Below are 18,158 nucleotides of genomic sequence, written 5' to 3'. Positions count from 1 at the left end.
ATGATGTTAAATTTATTATCGAAGTAATACTATTTTTTAAACTTTTAAGGCAGTATCTAAAATTATTCATAACCCCTTCTTAACCCATAAATAGGAGGATAATGCGCTTCAACACACTAGAACTCAATCGGCAAAAAAGATTATTATATATAATTATGACAAAAAATTCTTTGTTTTTAGTAAGTTTTGGAGAGTTACCATGATTTAGAGATAGACTTGTGTTAATGGTAAGTATTAGTATTTGTTTTTGTAGAAATGGTAAGTATTAGTATATGGTATTAATAAAAATATTGACCAATGACCATACGTTATATTCTACACACCACGTTTCAGGTATTTGTAATTATTATGATTCATTCCCAACAATGAAATAAAAAACCAAACAGGCCGTGCCTCTTACGTTCGGAAAAACCCATAAAAACAATGTCCTGCCATCTCTCCATTTGCCATTCGTCAATTTTCATGCATTATAGAAGAGGTACGGCAAAGCCTATTTATTAAAGAAAATTTTCGTGTTGAGTTGCTTGATTGTCTCTTCTTCTTCTTCGCTTTCCTTTTTCTCTCTTTTAATATTTCCGGTGACACCATGCCGTCGGGAAGTGCAAACAAGACGGCAAACAGCGGCCTAAAACAAGGTGGACACACTACTACAAGACGACGTGTGACAGAACTTCCGACATCAGAGTCCGACAGCAATTGTTCATCTTCTTGTAATTTAAACTGTTATTACAACGACGAACAAACCGACAACCCCAACGGTTACCTTCCTTCCGGTTCTTCCTCCTCCGGCCACCACATAAGATATCTGCTCCTGCTGCTTCACAGGAACTTGTTATGTTCTTGGCTGTGTGTTGACAACACGTGTCATCATCAAGCAGCTAATATGGTTCCCGGTTTGAGATCCGGCGGGGACGTGTGGCGTAAAATCCTCGGAGTGATCTTGTTGTTGATGATATCTGTTTCGGTTTTTTTCAAAGTCACGTTCCTTTGTAGACACGTCGAGATCAACGGTAAATGGAAAAACGAAAACGGACTGTTGATCTTACAGGCGTTTAAAGATGATTGGACATTGGCCGCCCAACGCGTTGTCGCCGAGACTCAAAGCTCCGTGCCCAAACGGGTCCTTGAACGGGTCTCCGTAAGTTGAAAATGAATGCTTCTTTGTTATTTTTCCTTTTTGGCGTTGAATATGTTGGCTCTTGACTGTTTCTGGGGTACTGTATCATGAACATTAGCTTTGTAGTATGTCATTTTCTTGCTTAGCTTTTCCTTACAACATCAAGTATGTCATGTTCTTGCATTATTTGCAGACCCCAGAAATTTGGATGAAACCAAACAGTGACAATTATCAACAATGTATATCTCGGCCTAAGAATCGAACAAGTATGTCATATTCCTTTCTCAACTTGTAAGCACATCCATATCATATATATGTATATGAAATATTTGTCAATCTGACATAATTAAATTCAGGGGTCGGATCAACGACTAATGGTTATATCATCGTTCATGCAAATGGAGGACTGAATCAAATGAGAATAGGAGTAAGTTTAATAAACTTGTTTTTAACCTTTTGGTGTTTTCCAAAAGCTAATCTGTATTAAATTGCAGATTTGTGATATGGTTGCTGTTGCTAAGATAATGAATGCCACCTTGGTTCTTCCTTCTCTAGATCATGAATCATTTTGGACTGACCCAAGGTAACATTAAATATTTAAATATCAGTTCTCTTATTTGTATAAGCTTAAAAAGATTAACTTTCTTTTTAAATTTCAACAGTGACTTTAAGGATATTTTTGCTTGGAGGCACTTCATCAATGTTCTGAAAGATGATGTTAAGATTGTTGAACATCTACCTGTTAAATACACAGCAATAAAGCCTCTTGTAAAGGCCCCTGTTTCTTGGTCAAAGGTATAGAAACCTTCGATGATACTTGGTTTAATTTTATGTTAACTGGAATGGTGCCTTATAGATGCTTTCATTTGCAGGCTAGTTACTATAGAAAGAAGGTGATGCCATTACTAAAGCGACATAAGGTAATCAAGTTCACACATACTGATTCTAGGCTTGCTAATAATGGACTACCAACTTCAATTCAAAGACTAAGGTGCCGTGCCAATTATGAGGCTCTTCGCTATACGAAAGAGATAGAGGATCTTGGGATGACTTTAGTCGAGAGATTAAAGAACAATAATAAACCATACACTGCTCTGCACTTAAGGTACGAGAAGGATATGCTTGCATTCACAGGCTGTATCCATAACCTTACTGAACAAGAAGGTAATGAGCTCACAATTATGAGATACAAGGTTAGACATTGGAGGGAGAAAACCATTGACGGTGAACAACGGCGACATCAAGGTGGATGTCCAATGACACCTAGAGAAGCAGCTTTGTTCCTCAAAGCGTTGGGGTACCCATCCAGCACGCCTATCTACATTGTTGCAGGTGATATTTACGGCCGTGATAGCATGGCAGCTTTCCGATCAGAGTATCCAAATGTCTTTTCTCATTCTACTTTGGCTACTGAACAAGAACTGAAACTGTTAGAGCCATATCAGAATCGCCTAGCTGCCTTGGATTACATTGTGGCACTTGAAAGTGATGTCTTTGTTTATACCTATGATGGGAATATGGGAAAATCAGTACAAGGTCATCGACGGTTTGAAGGGTTCCGAAAGACCATCAAGCCTGATAGGTATGGAGAATGTAACTATTTTTTGAAAGCAGTGACATTAAGACAAGTGTTCTAAGTTATAACATTGTTGTTTTATTTCAGACAAAATGTTGTCAAACTCATTGATCAGCTGGACGAAGGTGTAATATCTTGGGAACAGTTCTCTATGGAAGTTAAGCATTTACACTTGGACAGGCTCGGAGCACCGTACCTAAGACAGCCGGGAGAGTCACCACGACTAGAGGAGAATTTTTATGCAAATCCCCTTCCTGGTTGCATATGTAGCAGATCTTTGGAGCTTGAGCAGAATTTGAGTTCAGTTCAAAGATAATAGTACCAGTTTGTTTGCTGTTAGAGGACCAAACAAGCAACTTAGTTAAGTAGAGCAGGTGATGTAGAATTCTGAGGCAAGTCAGGTTAGTTATACAGGCACGCTCTCACATATGTCACAATGGAATCAGTGTATTCATTATTCTTTCAACAACTTGGTTGTTAAAAAGAAAAGCATTTGCCAAATTAACCTCCTACGAACTGGGATGTAATTCGATGAAAGTATGGTGGGGAAAAGGAGACAAAAAGAATGAAGACGATTCTGTTGGCCGAATGTTTTACTACGGAGAGAAACAAGAAAGGGCTTTGTACAGATTTCTGTCTTTATTGACCTCAGAACAGCTTGCAGTTGTGTTTCAAATTGATTCTTTCGCAATATCAGGTTTAAATTAATGGAAACAAAGGAATCGAAATCGGCCTGCACAGCTGGATTTAAAATAATATTTTAGCTCATATGCATTGTAAGAGGCTTAGAACTACCGGCCATTTCCATGCATGTTGGCATGATCCTGTTTTTAATCTAACCAGCAGTTTTGCCTTGCCACCCTCAGAGGTATTCAACATTGCAGAAAGTTTACCGAAAACCAAGAAAAAAACACAACAGATGGAACTTAAATCCTTCAAATCTGCAAGAGGAAAAGGCAAAAACACAAGGGGTTCATACAATGACCTTCTTGAAGTGCTGCCATTGCCAACAAAAAGATTCCCATAAAATTTACAGAACAAGGACAAGTTCGTCTTCATTTTGAATTACAACATAAAGTGTATTTCTTTATATCCATAAACAAAAATACTACTCTTTTTTCATTTGCATCTTATTCAAGCCAAATACTTCTCCAGTTTCTCCACCTCTTCTTGGCTTCCAATATAAAGTGGTACACGTTGATGGATCTGTTAGAACAACACAAGAAACAGAACACAAATTACTAAACTTACCAGCAACAACAAATCACAAAACAATCAGTAGGTTTTAAGTGTTTCTCACCTCAACGGGTTGGATATCAAGGATTCTTTGATGTCCATCAGATCCTTTCCCACCAGCTTGTTCCACAATAAAGCTCATTGGTGCACATTCATACAAGAGTCTCAGCTTACCATTTTTGCTCTTTTTGTCTCTAGGGTAACCGTAGATTCCACCATATAGCAGTGTCCGGTGAAAGTCTCCAACCAAGCTTCCAATGTATCTAGCTGAATAAGGCTTGCCACTAGGGCCAGGGTCTTTAAGGTCATCAATATACTTCTTCAACTTATCATCCCACAATTGGTAATTCCCTTCATTGAATGCATATATTTTCCCGGCTTTTGGTATCTGAATTTTTTCTTGAGTTAACACGAATTCACCATACATTGGATCCAAGGTGAACGCGTACACTCCATTCCCTAACGTGAGCACAAAGATTATAGAGCTCGAGTACATGCAGTATCCAGCAGCTAATAGATTACTCCCTGGTTGGCACACATTCACAACACATCTTTGTTCTGCTGAACCAAGCTGCAGGCCATGCATGTAACAATGAAGCTTTTATCTCAAATTTTGCATATAGGATAGAAAATTCAGACAGGCTACTTACAGTGGAATCATCATCTATTTCTGCTAGGCATTCATCGTTGGGACTGTATATCCCAAAAATTGAACCTGTTGAAACAGCAGCATCAATGTTGGATGATCCATCAAGAGGGTCAAATACCACAATATAGTTCCCAGAGTAACTCTCTTCCACTGCCACTGGCACATCTTCTTCCTCTGATGCTATAATCCCTGTCCTTCCACTTGATCTCAAACAGTTAGAGAACACCTGTAAATGTAACATAATTTAATTGCAAAACATAGTTCATGTCATAAACTGTAAGACATGGTTGATGACAGTTTTTTTATAACAAGACCTCATTAGAAACAACGTCGAGCTTCTTTTGATCCTCTCCTTGAACGTTGACAGCTCCTTGAACACCAGTCAAGTTTGAAATGCTAGCCCTTTGAACCAAAGAAGCAATTTGCTTACAGGCCATGGAAATGCTGGAAAGGACAATAGTGAGCTCAGCATCAATAGTACCCGCCTGTTCTTGCTTCAACAACCAACCTGTTAGTGTCTGGATTTCGAACCCACTTTTCTTGGTTTCTGCCTCTGGTGCTGTCCCCACAGCCATGCACCTAACATGCCTTCTCTTGATACTGTTGTTACTGCCATTGCCATTGCTGGGGCATGACACGAGGGTCTTGGAATCAAATACGCATAGCTGAAATGGTGACAGCCGTGACAAAGAGCGGGAACTTGATACCAGTAGTTGAGATGATGCTGTTGCTGCCACTGCTGCAACCATTATTTTGATTCTCTGCTTTTTTTTTTTTTGCTTCTTGTATGATATTTTTATTTTTGTTTATTATTATTGTAATCTTATGTGTTACAGCAGCCCAACAGTGTCGATTGGGATTGTGTTGTGGATGTTGAAGCTGAGAATGTGAGGTTCCCAACGATTCTTTGTTTAGTTTTGGGACCCCACTTATCCTCCTTTGCATATACATTTTTGTGATCATGGTTCATTTTAAATGGCCCAATGGGCAATATGGGCTTTTTTATGGTGCCATTCTTTGCACTTCAACTCATAACAAACCTGGGTTGGGTGGGTTTCACATATATCTCTTATCGGACTCTCAATAAAATCGAATATTTTCTTTTAGTGGGGTTTTCTTTTTCATATCCTATCTAGAGCTAACGTGCCATGAGTAGTTGCTCAATGAACCTGGTTCACAGAATAAAACTCAAGAGAGAGAAATTAATATATGACATGTAATAATTATGGAGTTCACTTGTATGAAGGGCACTCAAACTATTAATCCGAGGCTTATAATCCACTTATTTGCAATCATAGTACCACTTAAGCTTGAAGCTCATTGGTTGATGGATTTGTGAATTAAGTTTATCAGGTAGTCAATCGTTCACGACCCACTAACTCTTGACAAAGTAGAAGAGACAAAACTCCTACCAGTCGACTATCCAATAGACGACACTCTAAAGATTTCTCCTAAAAAAATCAATCCTCAACAACAATAAAAAGCCAATAATCAGAATTCAAACTACCCAAACTCAAACTAGCACAAACCTAAATAAGTTAAACAAGTAATCTCTTGTAATTAACAAAGAATCTGTGTCTCTGGCTTTTACTGATGTGCTACAATTAGTCCTTAGGAATCAGAGTTTTAGAACCTAAGACATCCTTAGAGACTAAGACAGAAGAAAGGAGATGACGAGATTACTGTCGAACAAACACGTGTTTAAGTACCAAACAAGAAAAGAATCGACTCATAAACTAAAATCAACGAAAAGAACAAAGAAAGATATGATTTTATAATATTGAAAACGAAGATTAAAACTAAAGAATCCTAAGAAGGGAGAGAGAGAGAGAGACTGGTAAACGGCAATGGCGTCTTCAATGATAAAGCTCAATTCTTTGTTTGTAACTTGTAAGCTAATTAATAACCCAAATTAAAATAAACTAGAGGCTAAGTTAAAGAACCCTATTGGTTCCATACACTTCACATTTCATTCATTTGTATATAATCTACCTATCACTCTACGTGCCTCACAACAATCTAGCTTGGATATTATCACTTTAACTATGGCTTCGTTCAAACCCCTCTTGTTTCTCTTCCTTTCTTCTCTTTTGCTCCATGCTTCCCTAGGTACGTTAATCTTCACATTTATTTTTAAAGACAACTTTAATATTCATGTTACATAATTGGGTTTTTTTTTTTTTTTTTTGTAGCTGAGATTATTTGCGAGGATTTGCCAAAGGATGTGTGTGCGTTTTCGATAGCAACATCTGGGAAGAGATGTTTGTTGGAAACATCGGTGAAGAAAGACGGCTACGAATGCCGAACTTCGGAGGTGGTGGTGGTGTCGTTGGCCGATTATATCGAAAGCGATGAATGTGTACGTGCTTGTGGGGTTGATAGAACTTCCACCGGTTTTTCATCCGATTCCCTTCTCGAGCCACAATTCACTGCCAAGCTTTGCTCCCCGGCTTGCTACCAATACTGCCCCAACATTGTCGACCTTTACTTCAATTTGGCCGCCGGTGAAGGTATCTTGCTTTCCAATTTTTCATGCATGTTTTTACACGTACGTGAAAGTAACTGCTTTGCTTGTGATTCAATCAAAGGAATATATTCTACCAGGAATGGAAGTTAATGTATATTCTACACGTGTAGGAGTGCTTCTGGCAGATCTCTGTGAGGCTCAGCGCACCGACCCTCGGCGTACGTTGATGGAGCTCTTGAGCTCCGGTGCTGCCCCTGGTCCAGTTTCTAGTGAATCAGGGTCATTGTTCGGTGTTACTCCTGCCTCAGCTCCTCTGTGATCAAGTTACTGGTCTTGGTCTTGTCATAATCGTTTAGCTTCGATACGTAAATTTTGGCTTGAGGAATAATATCTTTATATGATTGGAATTCACTAAGGGCTATATGTTCGCTATCATGTTAGAAAAAGAAAAGGTTTTAACCATGAACAATTAATGGTATTGGTAATATACTATCTACCTTTTTGTTTATAAATGCAAATTATACCAGGCAGCCTGGCTTAGTTATATAAGGAAAAAAAGAAGCATTTCCAAAGTATAAAAAAAGGAAGGGCCAGGAAACCAACACATGAAAACAGCAAGAAAAATGGGAATGCCATGTGCTAGATCCTGTCAACTTCAGCCTTTTTTTGCTTGCAGGAATTACAGTTTCAAAGCAACATCAACGGGCCACAATTCCTACCCCTTTTTACTTTTCATTGTATTTATATTCTATGTCCCCCACCTGCAATCCTGTCTTGAAATGAAATATAAAACATTTAAATTCTCACTTTAAAAACTAGTTTATCTCAATAGCCTTCGGCATCGAGAGACCTACAACTAAAATTTTCACCATTTCACACAATGTTGAGAGAAGAATCGGGTATTCCAACAGTTACAGTAAATGAGGGTTTTATCAACATGAGAAAGAGATGATAGCTGTGATAGGAACTCGGGAACTTCCATGATACATGTTGCATGCTGATGATGATTGATGGCTGATGTTTTTAAGCAAAGACACAGAGCACTGCACAATGGACTACTCAAATTTCTGTTTTTCTAATAATACAAATCACAAGGATTCAAGCAGCTCCCATCATCCAAGCAACATGGATTCCATTGGCATTTTCCAGAATCTGGCCCTTAAGTTAAACTACTACGGCCGATCTGCATGGTCTACAGAATTCCCATTCAAGAGCTTGTGATTCTCTTCTTTGGTCTTACTATCCTTGTCTTTGGTGCTCAATGGTAGCAAAACGGGTGAATTTCCATTGCTTCTGTCAGCAATTCTGCAGTAATATCATAGAGTGTTAGAACTGCTAACAAGGCTTATGCCTCACAATTGGGGGAAGAATTAAAATATGGTTTCAAAACATTCTAACCTGGAAGTTTCTTGTTTACAAAGAATACCACTAAATTAACAGTATACCTGCAGAAAAATCATACAATAGTAAACTAAATTGAAACTAACATTTTAATTATCAAATAGAAATTCTGAATGTATACTTCACAGTTCATACCAAGCAACAGCTATGTCAACCGTGTAATGTTTGCGGGATGCTACAATCAACAGACTTTGAATTATTGCTAGCAACCAAGCACATTGCTTTATACACCTGCAATTGTACAACAATATACCATCAGAAACCCATCAAATTGTCTACACACGCATGTCAATAGAGCAAGCAAGAATAGTAGCCACGCTTTACCTTCGTGTGCCATATTTCTGATAGGTGAGCACAAAGACCAGGGTGAAGATCATGTGTGACGAAAAAATCAAGTCGCCACAACCATAAACTACGCCTTGAGGAACTGCAAACATATGACAAGCAAAAGATCCAAAATACTTATTCAGAAAACATATTTATATCCTTAAAGGTGGTAAGTTGAAATCTACAGTAAAATAAGAATACATACAATTAATTAAGAGGACTTCTTGCACATTACTCGGCTTTGGCAACCTGGCCAGCTTCGAACCCTGCAAAAAACATGATGTTTAGTAAATGGTCTTAAAAATCAATTTTCATTTCTTATATTAACTCCTAGAGAACAAATGTTCAGTGCAGAAACAAATTAATAAAAGAATACCATTTAAAAATGTAAGCATAAAGTTGAGAGCCAATACACATAATTTTAAGTCTATACCTCTCGGCAATGATAATTTGGTCCAGGAAGCTGAGTAGAATAGAATGTGATGATTCGAAGAATCTGAGAAGCCTGCAGCAAATAAATAAACAAAGAAAACAAACTGTAATTAAATTACTTAAAAATAGCTTAAGGTTGCATGATTTATCAAAGTTGATTCTCACTTAACCACGATAACATACATTACCATAATATGACGGAAGGAAATCTAAAAAAGAACCGGAACACTTAAGTATCAACACTCACAACTAAAAATGCTAGCACCCTGCACCAAATTAGAACAGTATAGATCTTTTTGCTCTTGAAGATGAAAGGATGCAAAGTCCACTGCAAATAACAATTCACATGTTAGAACTAGAGACACGAAAAATGCCAAAAGAACTGAAATTAAAAGATTCGTCATATCATGTAGTAAAAATGTAAGAACTGAATAGAACTAATGGAATTATCAATAGAGAAGTAACAGAATAACCTTACCAAGACAAATGACAAAAAAACAAAGGTGAAGACCATCTCACTGATGTAGGCTTTATCTTGCCCAAGCTCCTAAATTTATGCATTTAATCAAATATGAGACACATAATAGATATAAGCAAAGAGCAAAAACAAAAGAAACTTGTTCTTACTGGAAGAAGAAAGTATCCAAGATCCTGAAGTGTCGGCCCTGGCCGGTGTAGATAATGAACTCCATGGGCAGCTAGACCATGAATGTACTGCATTATAGAAAGTAAATGCACATTTCAGACCCAAAACAAAAGCAACAGCCTACTAAATGTTCAAGTTATAAAAGAACCATAAGTTAAGCATACTTCAAATTAGGAAGATGTACACACTAAACAAAGCTTGGATGAAATCCTTTTGAGAAGCAATGTAAAGTAACATACATGAGCTCAAACAATCTGTATGAACCATGATAGAAGATTTATCTTATGCTAAAAGCATAAGCTTGAGTTCTCTAAGTAAGAAACCACGATCACTAACAGTTCACCAGAACCTACTTCTTTTCATTAAAACAAGCATCTCCATTAAAACAAAATGCTTGCTTTTCCACTACACATCCACTACTAAAAATGCTTTTTTTTTTAGATATTGAACTAAGAAGAAAAACAAAATGAAACCTGAAAATGAGACCAGCAAGAACGTATTTCCAATTGTCTAGAAGAAGATTGATCTCTGTAGTTGCCTCTGCACAAATTCTCTTCCATAACTAGAAGAAACAAAAGAAAAACAACCCAAATATCAAATCAAAATCCCTAAACAAATTTCCATTTCTCGAATAGAAAAGAAGGCAAACACACACACCTTCGAAGCTTCGCGACCAATGTAAAGCGTCATCTTGTAGCCGTACGACAACCACTTCCATAGTACTTCACAACCCAGCAGTTAAGTCAACATTGTTTAACTAACCCCCCCCCAAAAAAAAGAAAAAAAAAACTCACACAAAAATCTTAACTTCAAAAAAAGTAAAAGAAGTTTATTTTATCCACCAATAACCTAACTTCAAATCCACCACAACTGAAAATGCCACCCCTTTAATAAACTCTTCAAGTGATCAAACACTCGCGATCCCACGATCAAGATCGAATAAACAAGCAACATAAAGAAAAAAAAGTAGTAAAAGAGTGAAAAGAATAAAGGGTCCTTTGGGTTCGATATAAACGAAGACAGTGAAAGAAAAGCAAAGGTTTATGATTTGGGTTTTTTTTTAATTATTCGTTGATTCTGGGTGTTCAACAACACGAGATGAACACGGAGAGACAGTTGAGAACTGTGACAAATGATTCAAAACAATTCTTTTTTTATAAAAAAAATTGAAAGAAAATATAAATTACCTTATACTCAAAGACAAATACCAAACTTCACACCAACTAATTACTGCGAAAGTGAGAGAGAGCGATCCAGAGAGAATATAATGAGATTTTTTTTTGGTAAGAAAAAATAACTTAAGCTAAAGGACTAATTAGCCTAATTAACAACCACTTTCGTAGACAACGCTTGATGTATATGTGCTTCTAAAATCAGTCGCACTCCATATTATCTCTAGCCTCCTTTGCCATAGAGTTACCAACTTTATTAAAATCTCTAGAGATGAGACTAATTTCACTTGTTAATTTTTTAACCTAAAAATAAATCATTTTAACTTCAGCAACACTATTGTTTTCGGCTAATCTATTTTGCAAGATGTCAACTAAAAGGATATTATCACTCTCCACTTCCACCTGACGGAACTCGTGCCCAAGCTAACTTTAAACCTTCACAAATTGCTCTCGCTTCAACTTGAAAAATATCAGTCAATCTTGTTACTATTCCGAATCTGACAAGCTAACCCCCATTAGGTCACTTATCGCTCCACCTAAATCGCCCTCGAATTAACCTTTGAAACTGAGCCATCCACCTTAACTTTGACCCATTCGGTGTTTGGGAGTTGCCACCACCCCCTCAAACTGGATTTAGTTGTCTAAGCTTAAGCCAAACCCTTGGTATTCAGAGACTCTGTCTAAGTGACCGCTGAGAAAATAAGATCATAACTATTGCCACTAGCATGATTAAAGATAAAATCATTTCGATTCTTCCAAAGGAACCAACATCAATTGAATAGAAAAAACCCCATTTACCACATTGGAATTGAACTTTCCCGCATTCCTAATGTTCCAAATAATCCACTTGACAAGTGGAAGGTTGAAGAAACATTCCAATTAGACCTCGAGACAACCGATTTCCAAACAGCTTGAGCAAATCCTTAATCTCAAACTACATAAATTATAGATTCTATACATGAACCATAGCGTTCACAAAAGGGATAATTGGACATACCTCGCCTTGTACGTACTTCACTAGTCAAGAGTTTACCACAAGCAAGTAACCAAAGAAAAAAATGAACTTTTGTGGTGCCATAACTTTCCAAGTGAATAATCACTTTCGAGTTTCTTTTGGACATTATGGGCAAGCAATTCTTGTACGTTCCTGCAGTAGAGAAAACACCTCCCAACATCCATTTCCATGTTAAGTAATCTTGTCTAGCAGTTTCCACCGATGGTGCGCATCCCATTATCCGCTTCAGAAACTCACAAGGAAGAGTCGATTGTAACCAAACCACATTCCATGAACCATCCGTATTAACAACATTGCAAACACGCAGGGAAATGAATAGGTTCGTTACTTTGTAATATTGCCAAAGACCCGATCCTTAAGTCAGGATCAAGCAAAAATTACCAAACACATCTCGAATCTCCAATGAGACCCTTCTTTCTTCTCCAACATTAGCTATGGTTCGCCAGATGTAGGAGCAACTACTACGCTGAATGCCATTAACAAGATCCCATGAAAATTATATTTATTCATCAGTATTGGTCTCCATGTTGAAACCCAATTTTAACAGGAATAGTTTGTTCTGATCCTGAAGTCTTCTAATCCCAAGCCCCATTTAAATTCAATGTGCAATAATCATCTCAATTTACCAAATACACCTTTCTTTCCGAGGCTGATGATCCCCACAAAAATTCTGAGCCAATTTTTCAATTCATAGTAGACCGATGTTGGAAATCTAGCAGTATCCATGAAATAATTGGGGACTGTAATTAGCACACTCTTTACTAGAGTAAGGCAGCCAACCAACAATAGTTTCCGAGCATCCCAAAAGTCTAGCTCGGACTTTATCAACTAGAAACTGAAACGTACCAACCCCCACCCTATTATGAAATAAGGGTATACCAAGATACTTGCCTAGACCGTTGACTTTAGTAAAACAAGTTTGACACCCAACCTTGACGCAACCTTTTCTGAAACATCCTGAGAAAAATACTTGGGTCTTCAACCTATTAACACGAAGCCCTGAGTAATGACAGAATTTATCCAGGACATGGTTGAGACAATCAACACCCTTATCTTCAGCTCTGCAAAAAAACAAAAGGTCATCTGCAAAGAAAAGGTGAGATTAGGCAGGACTCTATGAGAAAGTAACAAAGGTTCCAAGACCCCTTCCCATAGCTGCTTCAGTCATATGCCCAAGCCTTCCATTACTAAAACGAACAAATAAGGAAGAGAGGATCCCCTGTATATAGGATGAGGTACACATGGCATATGGCACATTACGTGTAATTATCTGGTAATTTTTCAATCATGCTAGTTTTTTAACAATAAAATAGATGAAAATTTTAACAGAAAGGATTAATTTGCTCTAATATACAAAGATTAATTTGCTATTTTTTAAGTAAATGGGCAAATACAATCCAACTTTTAGTACAAAGTCGTCCATGTTTTTTACCTCTTCTAGGACCTTATCTAGTAAAAAATATTCATGTAGTGGTGAAATTACAAAATAAAATTATTATAAACTTTAATAAGTGAACCATGTTTTTTCTTTCTTTCCTTAGTCCATGAAACAAAAAGCCAAAATGAAGATGTTCGAAATTATAAGCTTTATTATAATTATTATCATCATTATTGCATCCATTTATTAAAGTTATATAATTGCCATTTAGGTGAAACCACTTTCTTTTTTCTTTCCGATGGCTAGACAAGCAAAGCATTATTTCAATGTTTGGGGTACTAAAACTAAGTCGGTTTCCTTTTTCCATGTTGATGAATAATGTTCTTCCCAATGCTATGCTACCACATATTATTGCACGTAGGAATTCCAAAAGTGAATCAACTATCATCTAGACTTCCTCCTATCAAATATATATTAAAATTATCGAATGATAATATAATTTATCATTACATTAATAAATAAATCTTGAAAAATCCAGCTTCTAAAGACAATAATTTTGATAATATATATCATGACAAGAAGGGGAAACTGATAGTTTTCACCCGTGTAGTACTTATTTATTTTGCTCAAAGGGTCATGACAGAGATCATAGACAGGCCTGTCTGAATTTGTTTTGCCTTTTGCTTGCATATCTATTATCTCTGTCATGTCCCTACAAGCTTGGAATCTTCATAGCTGCCGTTGCGGCCATGCAATCCAGTTCTTCGTCGTTCCAGCTGAGGAGACAGAGCACAAGTGTTACATATGTCTCCCAACAACATCCCTTAGTTCTAACATTTGGTGATTACAGTATGTCAGAAGCCAGAACCAATTTAAAATGCAAGTTAACCAAACATGAACACACTCGGATAATAAATGGTTTCGAATGGAAAGGAGTGGTCTACCTTGAAGGGAAAATTGTTTAGCCATTTGCTTTGAGGCCAAGTGGAAGAGAAGAAAAAACAGGGGACCCAACCACAGGAAGTCCAAGTGGTAACTGCTGAAACCCTCAAATCAAACTTAACTGTAATATAAAATTTGACATGAGGAAAATGATGTATGTACTTTGTCCTCACTTCCTTTGCCTCATAAGTCGGTAACCACACAAATTATAAATCTCATGCAATTATAAGTATGAAAGGTTATTCAGTAAATTCTCACTATTTTAATGGTGACTATGAGACATAGGAGGGGTTTCCAATATGAAAAGAAACAATGTAATATTGTGGACCAGTAAATAAAACCCCACACATGTAACGTAATGCACACCGTCCAACCACCACTAAAGGCACGTAACTGCCCCCAAAACACAGTTACGCGCATAGAACCGGCGTTTAAAGATCATAGCCTCGACGTGGTCGACCGATTCCATGTCTCCATCACTATCCTTTTTACCTTATCTAGTCCTCACCAAATCCATCATTTAAAAGTATATAATATATTCTGATATTAATGAAAATGGGATGTTGTAATAAAACCTCGTTCATTCATTAACATTTTCACTTTCAACAACATATACTTATTCCCAGATTACAAAAGAGTAACCTCTTCCTATAGCTTTAACTGGTTTTCCCTAAGCCCAAAGTAATGAACAAATCTGGCTGCAACCCCATATATATATATCACCATCATTCCTGGAAACTAGAAAATTATTGATTTTCATCTAACCTAACCCTAAAAACCTATATATGTCATCTATACTACTATTTAGTCAACAACCATATGCAAAGTTGAGTCAATAAGTCCAATCTTGGTAACTGAACTTCACGGTTGATCCTTGGTGAGGCCTTGAGTTGTGCTGTTTCTTACTTGAAAAAACATTCCCAGTCCCTGCACTTCGAAGCTTCAAAGCAGCAGCATCTACAAATATAAGTAAAACCCATAACTAGAAAGTAATTTAAATTTGAAAATCAAAACTAGTTTGCCCAAGATTTGTTTTTATTTTTTATTACCATTATCAGCATGAAACTTGTGATTGAACCCAGATGAAGATTGGTCTAGCACCATCTCATCAGGTTCAATTCAAGGCTTGAACTACTCTAGCTGGAAGTAGAACAGTTGAACAAGCTGCCAAATAACAAAATGTTACAAAGGGACAACAATTAAAAAAGAACAAAAACAGGAAATGGCTAAATGGGCATGTATGTATTACCTGGTTCTTGTTGATTCAGAAGGCGTACCAATATGACTGGGCAGGAAAACACCAGTTCCAGTACATTCCTTTTACCATTTGGATTCCCCAAGAAAACACCCGCATACTGACCCGTTTGGTGGCTGTAGAGGTGCCATGCAGATGGAGACATACCCAAAGGCCTATTATATTACTTTCCTTCCTTTGTTTTGGACACAAGGCTGTAGTCTGCTGATACTGATGTTATGTTTATTGTTTATTAGCTGTTGTTGCTTCAATTGTTGAACCTGCAATTAGAAAATGAAACACCCAAATTAATACCAGGCGGAGGGGAAAAAAAGGCAATTTTAAGCAGGTTTGAGGGTATTTTACTTGACTGGCCTGCAAATTGCGGTGAGAAAGTGACTGGTGAAAAGGGTAAAACCAGAACATCAATGGACTTTCTTGCCGGGTGGACCAAGAGACCTCTGTGGGTGAATCCACCGACGATGATTCTCTATTCTCTCGCATGCTTGCCACTTCCCCTGCCCACCGCCGCATAATCCCACCTTCCCAGCGGCGATGAAACTCGAGATGACAGTTAAAGCTTCCATGAGGCCCTTGCTTGCAGCTACAACCGCTCCTTAACGCACATAGAGTCGTTGAGGCGAACTGGGCAACACCCGTTCCCTAAAAAACCGAAACAAGAAATGAAATTAGAACCCATCCCTAATAACTGACCAGAGAAGTTGTGTTAATTGTTTAAATCAACCTGGAGTATTGAGAGGCAAACGCATGGTTGTTCCGGAGAGTAGAGTGGGCCATTAGACGAGTAACTCAGCAGGTAATCTTCTTCATCACTGTCTGTTTCAGTAGAACCACCACAGACTCAACCGGAAAATTAAGCCCAACCCAAACTCATCGTCGGTTAAAAACTGAGACGGAAGCCAAAACTCAGCGTCGTCTAAAACTTTAGCCATGAGAAAGAACAAGAAAAGAAGCAAGAAAATAGAAAGCTTGGTAAAAGGTAATGCTGGTTGTTACATAAAAGCATGCATGGCGTTACAAGGCGGGCAGGGTACGAGGGCCAGCCAGCATTGGGCAAAAAAATAAAATAACCAGCAGTCGAGTATGGTAACGTAAGTACATGCCCATTAGAATAGATTAAATTTTGTTCTTTAATAAAAATGTAAATATCTATACAATAAAAGACAAAGATCTCCCATTAAAATTTCATTCATTTTTATGAAATAACGTTGCTAAGAAAACCGGATAAAACGTGGGCACAATACATAAACTGACGATAAAACCAAATTTAATGTAACAGAACAGAAGAAAACTCGTGAATAAAAGATCTCCGATACTTACTAATAAAAAAAGATTTATTTGAAAGCCAGAGTTAAAAGGAGCTAAAAATACGCCTCCTGGCCCGGGGGCAGGGCAGGGTTCAGGAGGAAGCAATTCGCACCAGTAGTTACTGATAACCAAAAGGGACAATCAAAATCCATAATCCACAATTATGTAATCAATTCAATCCCAACCCACAATGCCCAATGAATAAAGAAATCCTCGAACCATTGATTGGGTGCCTATTTTTTTTCAATTAGAGATCTATAAAATGCCAATAATCAGTGATTAGTAATGATATTTGTCAATGGGAGGGCGTAAGGATGCGTGAAGGCATTACCTCCTATTTAATGAAGATTATAATTTAGATACTCGATGGTAATCAGCACTAGTACTAAGAATTAAGTGATTGAAGATAATATAAATATTTAGATCAATAACTGGTCTATTTGGAAAAATTAAGGTTATGAGGAACAAACAATAAAATAAAGGACAAAATGTGACCACACGGGGCAGCTCACATCACTACCACACACACACCAACATTGCCTAGCTAACCACCACTCCCCTACAAAACCCTAAAATTCCTTTGCGCATGAGTCTCTCATTCTTTTTTCAATTAATCCAAACCCATTAAATTTAGCATCGTAACATGCAAATAGTAACATATGGGAGGAGACAGGACAACATTACAATCCATTCAAGCTAAAGCCTGGTGGACACTTTCAGATTGGTGCAGGCGATTAATTGAGGCAAACTCAAAATGGTGCACAATCACTACACCATGCCCCTATTATCCCCATCTTTGTTTCATTAATGGCCAAAGAAAAAAAACTTCAAAGTTGGATTAAACCATCCATGCCTTTCTTTTATCTAACTACTACATACCTGTCATATTATATTTCTCTCTTACTTAAAAATAGACAAATTAATTTTTTATATTAAATAAAATAAATTAATATGTGACACGTTACACGTATTTATCTAAAAAATTTCAATTATTTTTGTTTGTTGTAAATATGATGAAGCATTTGGGTTTAGGTAGGAAATGTATCCGACAACCGAGATGTTTATCTGACATTTCTTGCCTTTACGGACACTTGCTGGTTTTGCCTGACAAAACTCTCAACACAACCCCACTGGATTGTATATGATTTATTTATTATGAATCTCGAAAATAAATGCTACCAATAATAATTAAAAAAGAGATGGTGGTGATGGTGGATAATAATTGTTGGATGAAATT

General features: G+C 37.3%; 4 protein-coding genes across 4 annotated transcripts; 2 read left to right on the top strand and 2 right to left on the bottom strand.

Moving 5' to 3' along the window:
• The first annotated feature begins 381 nt into the window (after positions 1 to 381).
• Positions 382 to 3,177, top strand: LOC107898845 (O-fucosyltransferase 19). Its single transcript, XM_016824406.2, has 7 exons — positions 382 to 1,138; positions 1,311 to 1,383; positions 1,474 to 1,544; positions 1,612 to 1,700; positions 1,780 to 1,912; positions 1,990 to 2,699; positions 2,781 to 3,177. The coding sequence occupies exons 1-7, from the start codon at positions 587 to 589 to the stop codon at positions 3,007 to 3,009; spliced, it is 1,857 nt and encodes a 618-aa protein (XP_016679895.2). The 5' UTR covers positions 382 to 586; the 3' UTR covers positions 3,010 to 3,177.
• Positions 3,178 to 3,665: 488 nt separating this feature from the next.
• LOC121223586 (fructose-1,6-bisphosphatase, chloroplastic) lies at positions 3,666 to 5,477 on the bottom strand. The gene is made up of 4 exons (XM_041105332.1): positions 4,893 to 5,477; positions 4,580 to 4,804; positions 3,994 to 4,500; positions 3,666 to 3,899 (listed from the first exon to the last, which is right to left on the bottom strand). The coding sequence occupies exons 1-4, from the start codon at positions 5,325 to 5,327 to the stop codon at positions 3,828 to 3,830; spliced, it is 1,239 nt and encodes a 412-aa protein (XP_040961266.1). The 5' UTR covers positions 5,328 to 5,477; the 3' UTR covers positions 3,666 to 3,827.
• An 869-nt stretch (positions 5,478 to 6,346) lies between these two features.
• Positions 6,347 to 7,741, top strand: LOC107941709 (uncharacterized). The gene is made up of 3 exons (XM_016875293.2): positions 6,347 to 6,687; positions 6,771 to 7,088; positions 7,216 to 7,741. The coding sequence occupies exons 1-3, from the start codon at positions 6,624 to 6,626 to the stop codon at positions 7,362 to 7,364; spliced, it is 531 nt and encodes a 176-aa protein (XP_016730782.2). The 5' UTR covers positions 6,347 to 6,623; the 3' UTR covers positions 7,365 to 7,741.
• A 658-nt stretch (positions 7,742 to 8,399) lies between these two features.
• On the bottom strand, positions 8,400 to 11,300 carry LOC121223585 (phosphatidylinositol:ceramide inositolphosphotransferase 1). Its single transcript, XM_041105330.1, has 10 exons — positions 10,509 to 11,300; positions 10,315 to 10,413; positions 9,833 to 9,919; positions 9,684 to 9,752; positions 9,453 to 9,533; positions 9,207 to 9,278; positions 8,979 to 9,039; positions 8,771 to 8,873; positions 8,582 to 8,677; positions 8,400 to 8,490 (listed from the first exon to the last, which is right to left on the bottom strand). Exons 1-10 carry the CDS (start codon positions 10,539 to 10,541, stop codon positions 8,439 to 8,441), a joined length of 753 nt encoding a protein of 250 aa, XP_040961264.1. The 5' UTR covers positions 10,542 to 11,300; the 3' UTR covers positions 8,400 to 8,438.
• Positions 11,301 to 18,158: the final 6,858 nt, after the last annotated feature.

The sequence above is a fragment of the Gossypium hirsutum genome, chromosome D11 (assembly GCF_007990345.1).
Source record: "Gossypium hirsutum isolate 1008001.06 chromosome D11, Gossypium_hirsutum_v2.1, whole genome shotgun sequence".
Lineage (NCBI taxonomy): Eukaryota > Viridiplantae > Streptophyta > Magnoliopsida > Malvales > Malvaceae > Gossypium > Gossypium hirsutum.
This window is presented reverse-complemented; position numbering and strand designations above follow the sequence as displayed.

Coding starts and splice junctions, on each gene's coding strand:
- LOC107941709 (XM_016875293.2), top strand. CDS start 6,624: ATGGCTTCGTTCAAACCCCTCTTGTTTCTCTTCCTTTCTTCTCTTTTG. Junction 6,688..6,770: donor TTTGCTCCATGCTTCCCTAG/GTACGTTAATCT, acceptor TTTTTTTTGTAG/CTGAGATTATTTGCGAGGAT. Junction 7,089..7,215: donor CAATTTGGCCGCCGGTGAAG/GTATCTTGCTTT, acceptor CTACACGTGTAG/GAGTGCTTCTGGCAGATCTC.
- LOC107898845 (XM_016824406.2), top strand. CDS start 587: ATGCCGTCGGGAAGTGCAAACAAGACGGCAAACAGCGGCCTAAAACAA. Junction 1,545..1,611: donor TGAATCAAATGAGAATAGGA/GTAAGTTTAATA, acceptor ATTAAATTGCAG/ATTTGTGATATGGTTGCTGT. Junction 1,701..1,779: donor TCATTTTGGACTGACCCAAG/GTAACATTAAAT, acceptor AAATTTCAACAG/TGACTTTAAGGATATTTTTG.
- LOC121223586 (XM_041105332.1), bottom strand. CDS start 5,327: ATGGTTGCAGCAGTGGCAGCAACAGCATCATCTCAACTACTGGTATCA. Junction 4,501..4,579: donor AAATAGATGATGATTCCACT/GTAAGTAGCCTG, acceptor CATGGCCTGCAG/CTTGGTTCAGCAGAACAAAG. Junction 3,900..3,993: donor TTGATATCCAACCCGTTGAG/GTGAGAAACACT, acceptor TTGTTCTAACAG/ATCCATCAACGTGTACCACT.
- LOC121223585 (XM_041105330.1), bottom strand. CDS start 10,541: ATGACGCTTTACATTGGTCGCGAAGCTTCGAAG. Junction 9,534..9,683: donor TTTTTTTGTCATTTGTCTTG/GTAAGGTTATTC, acceptor TGTTATTTGCAG/TGGACTTTGCATCCTTTCAT. Junction 8,874..8,978: donor AGAAGTCCTCTTAATTAATT/GTATGTATTCTT, acceptor ATATGTTTGCAG/TTCCTCAAGGCGTAGTTTAT.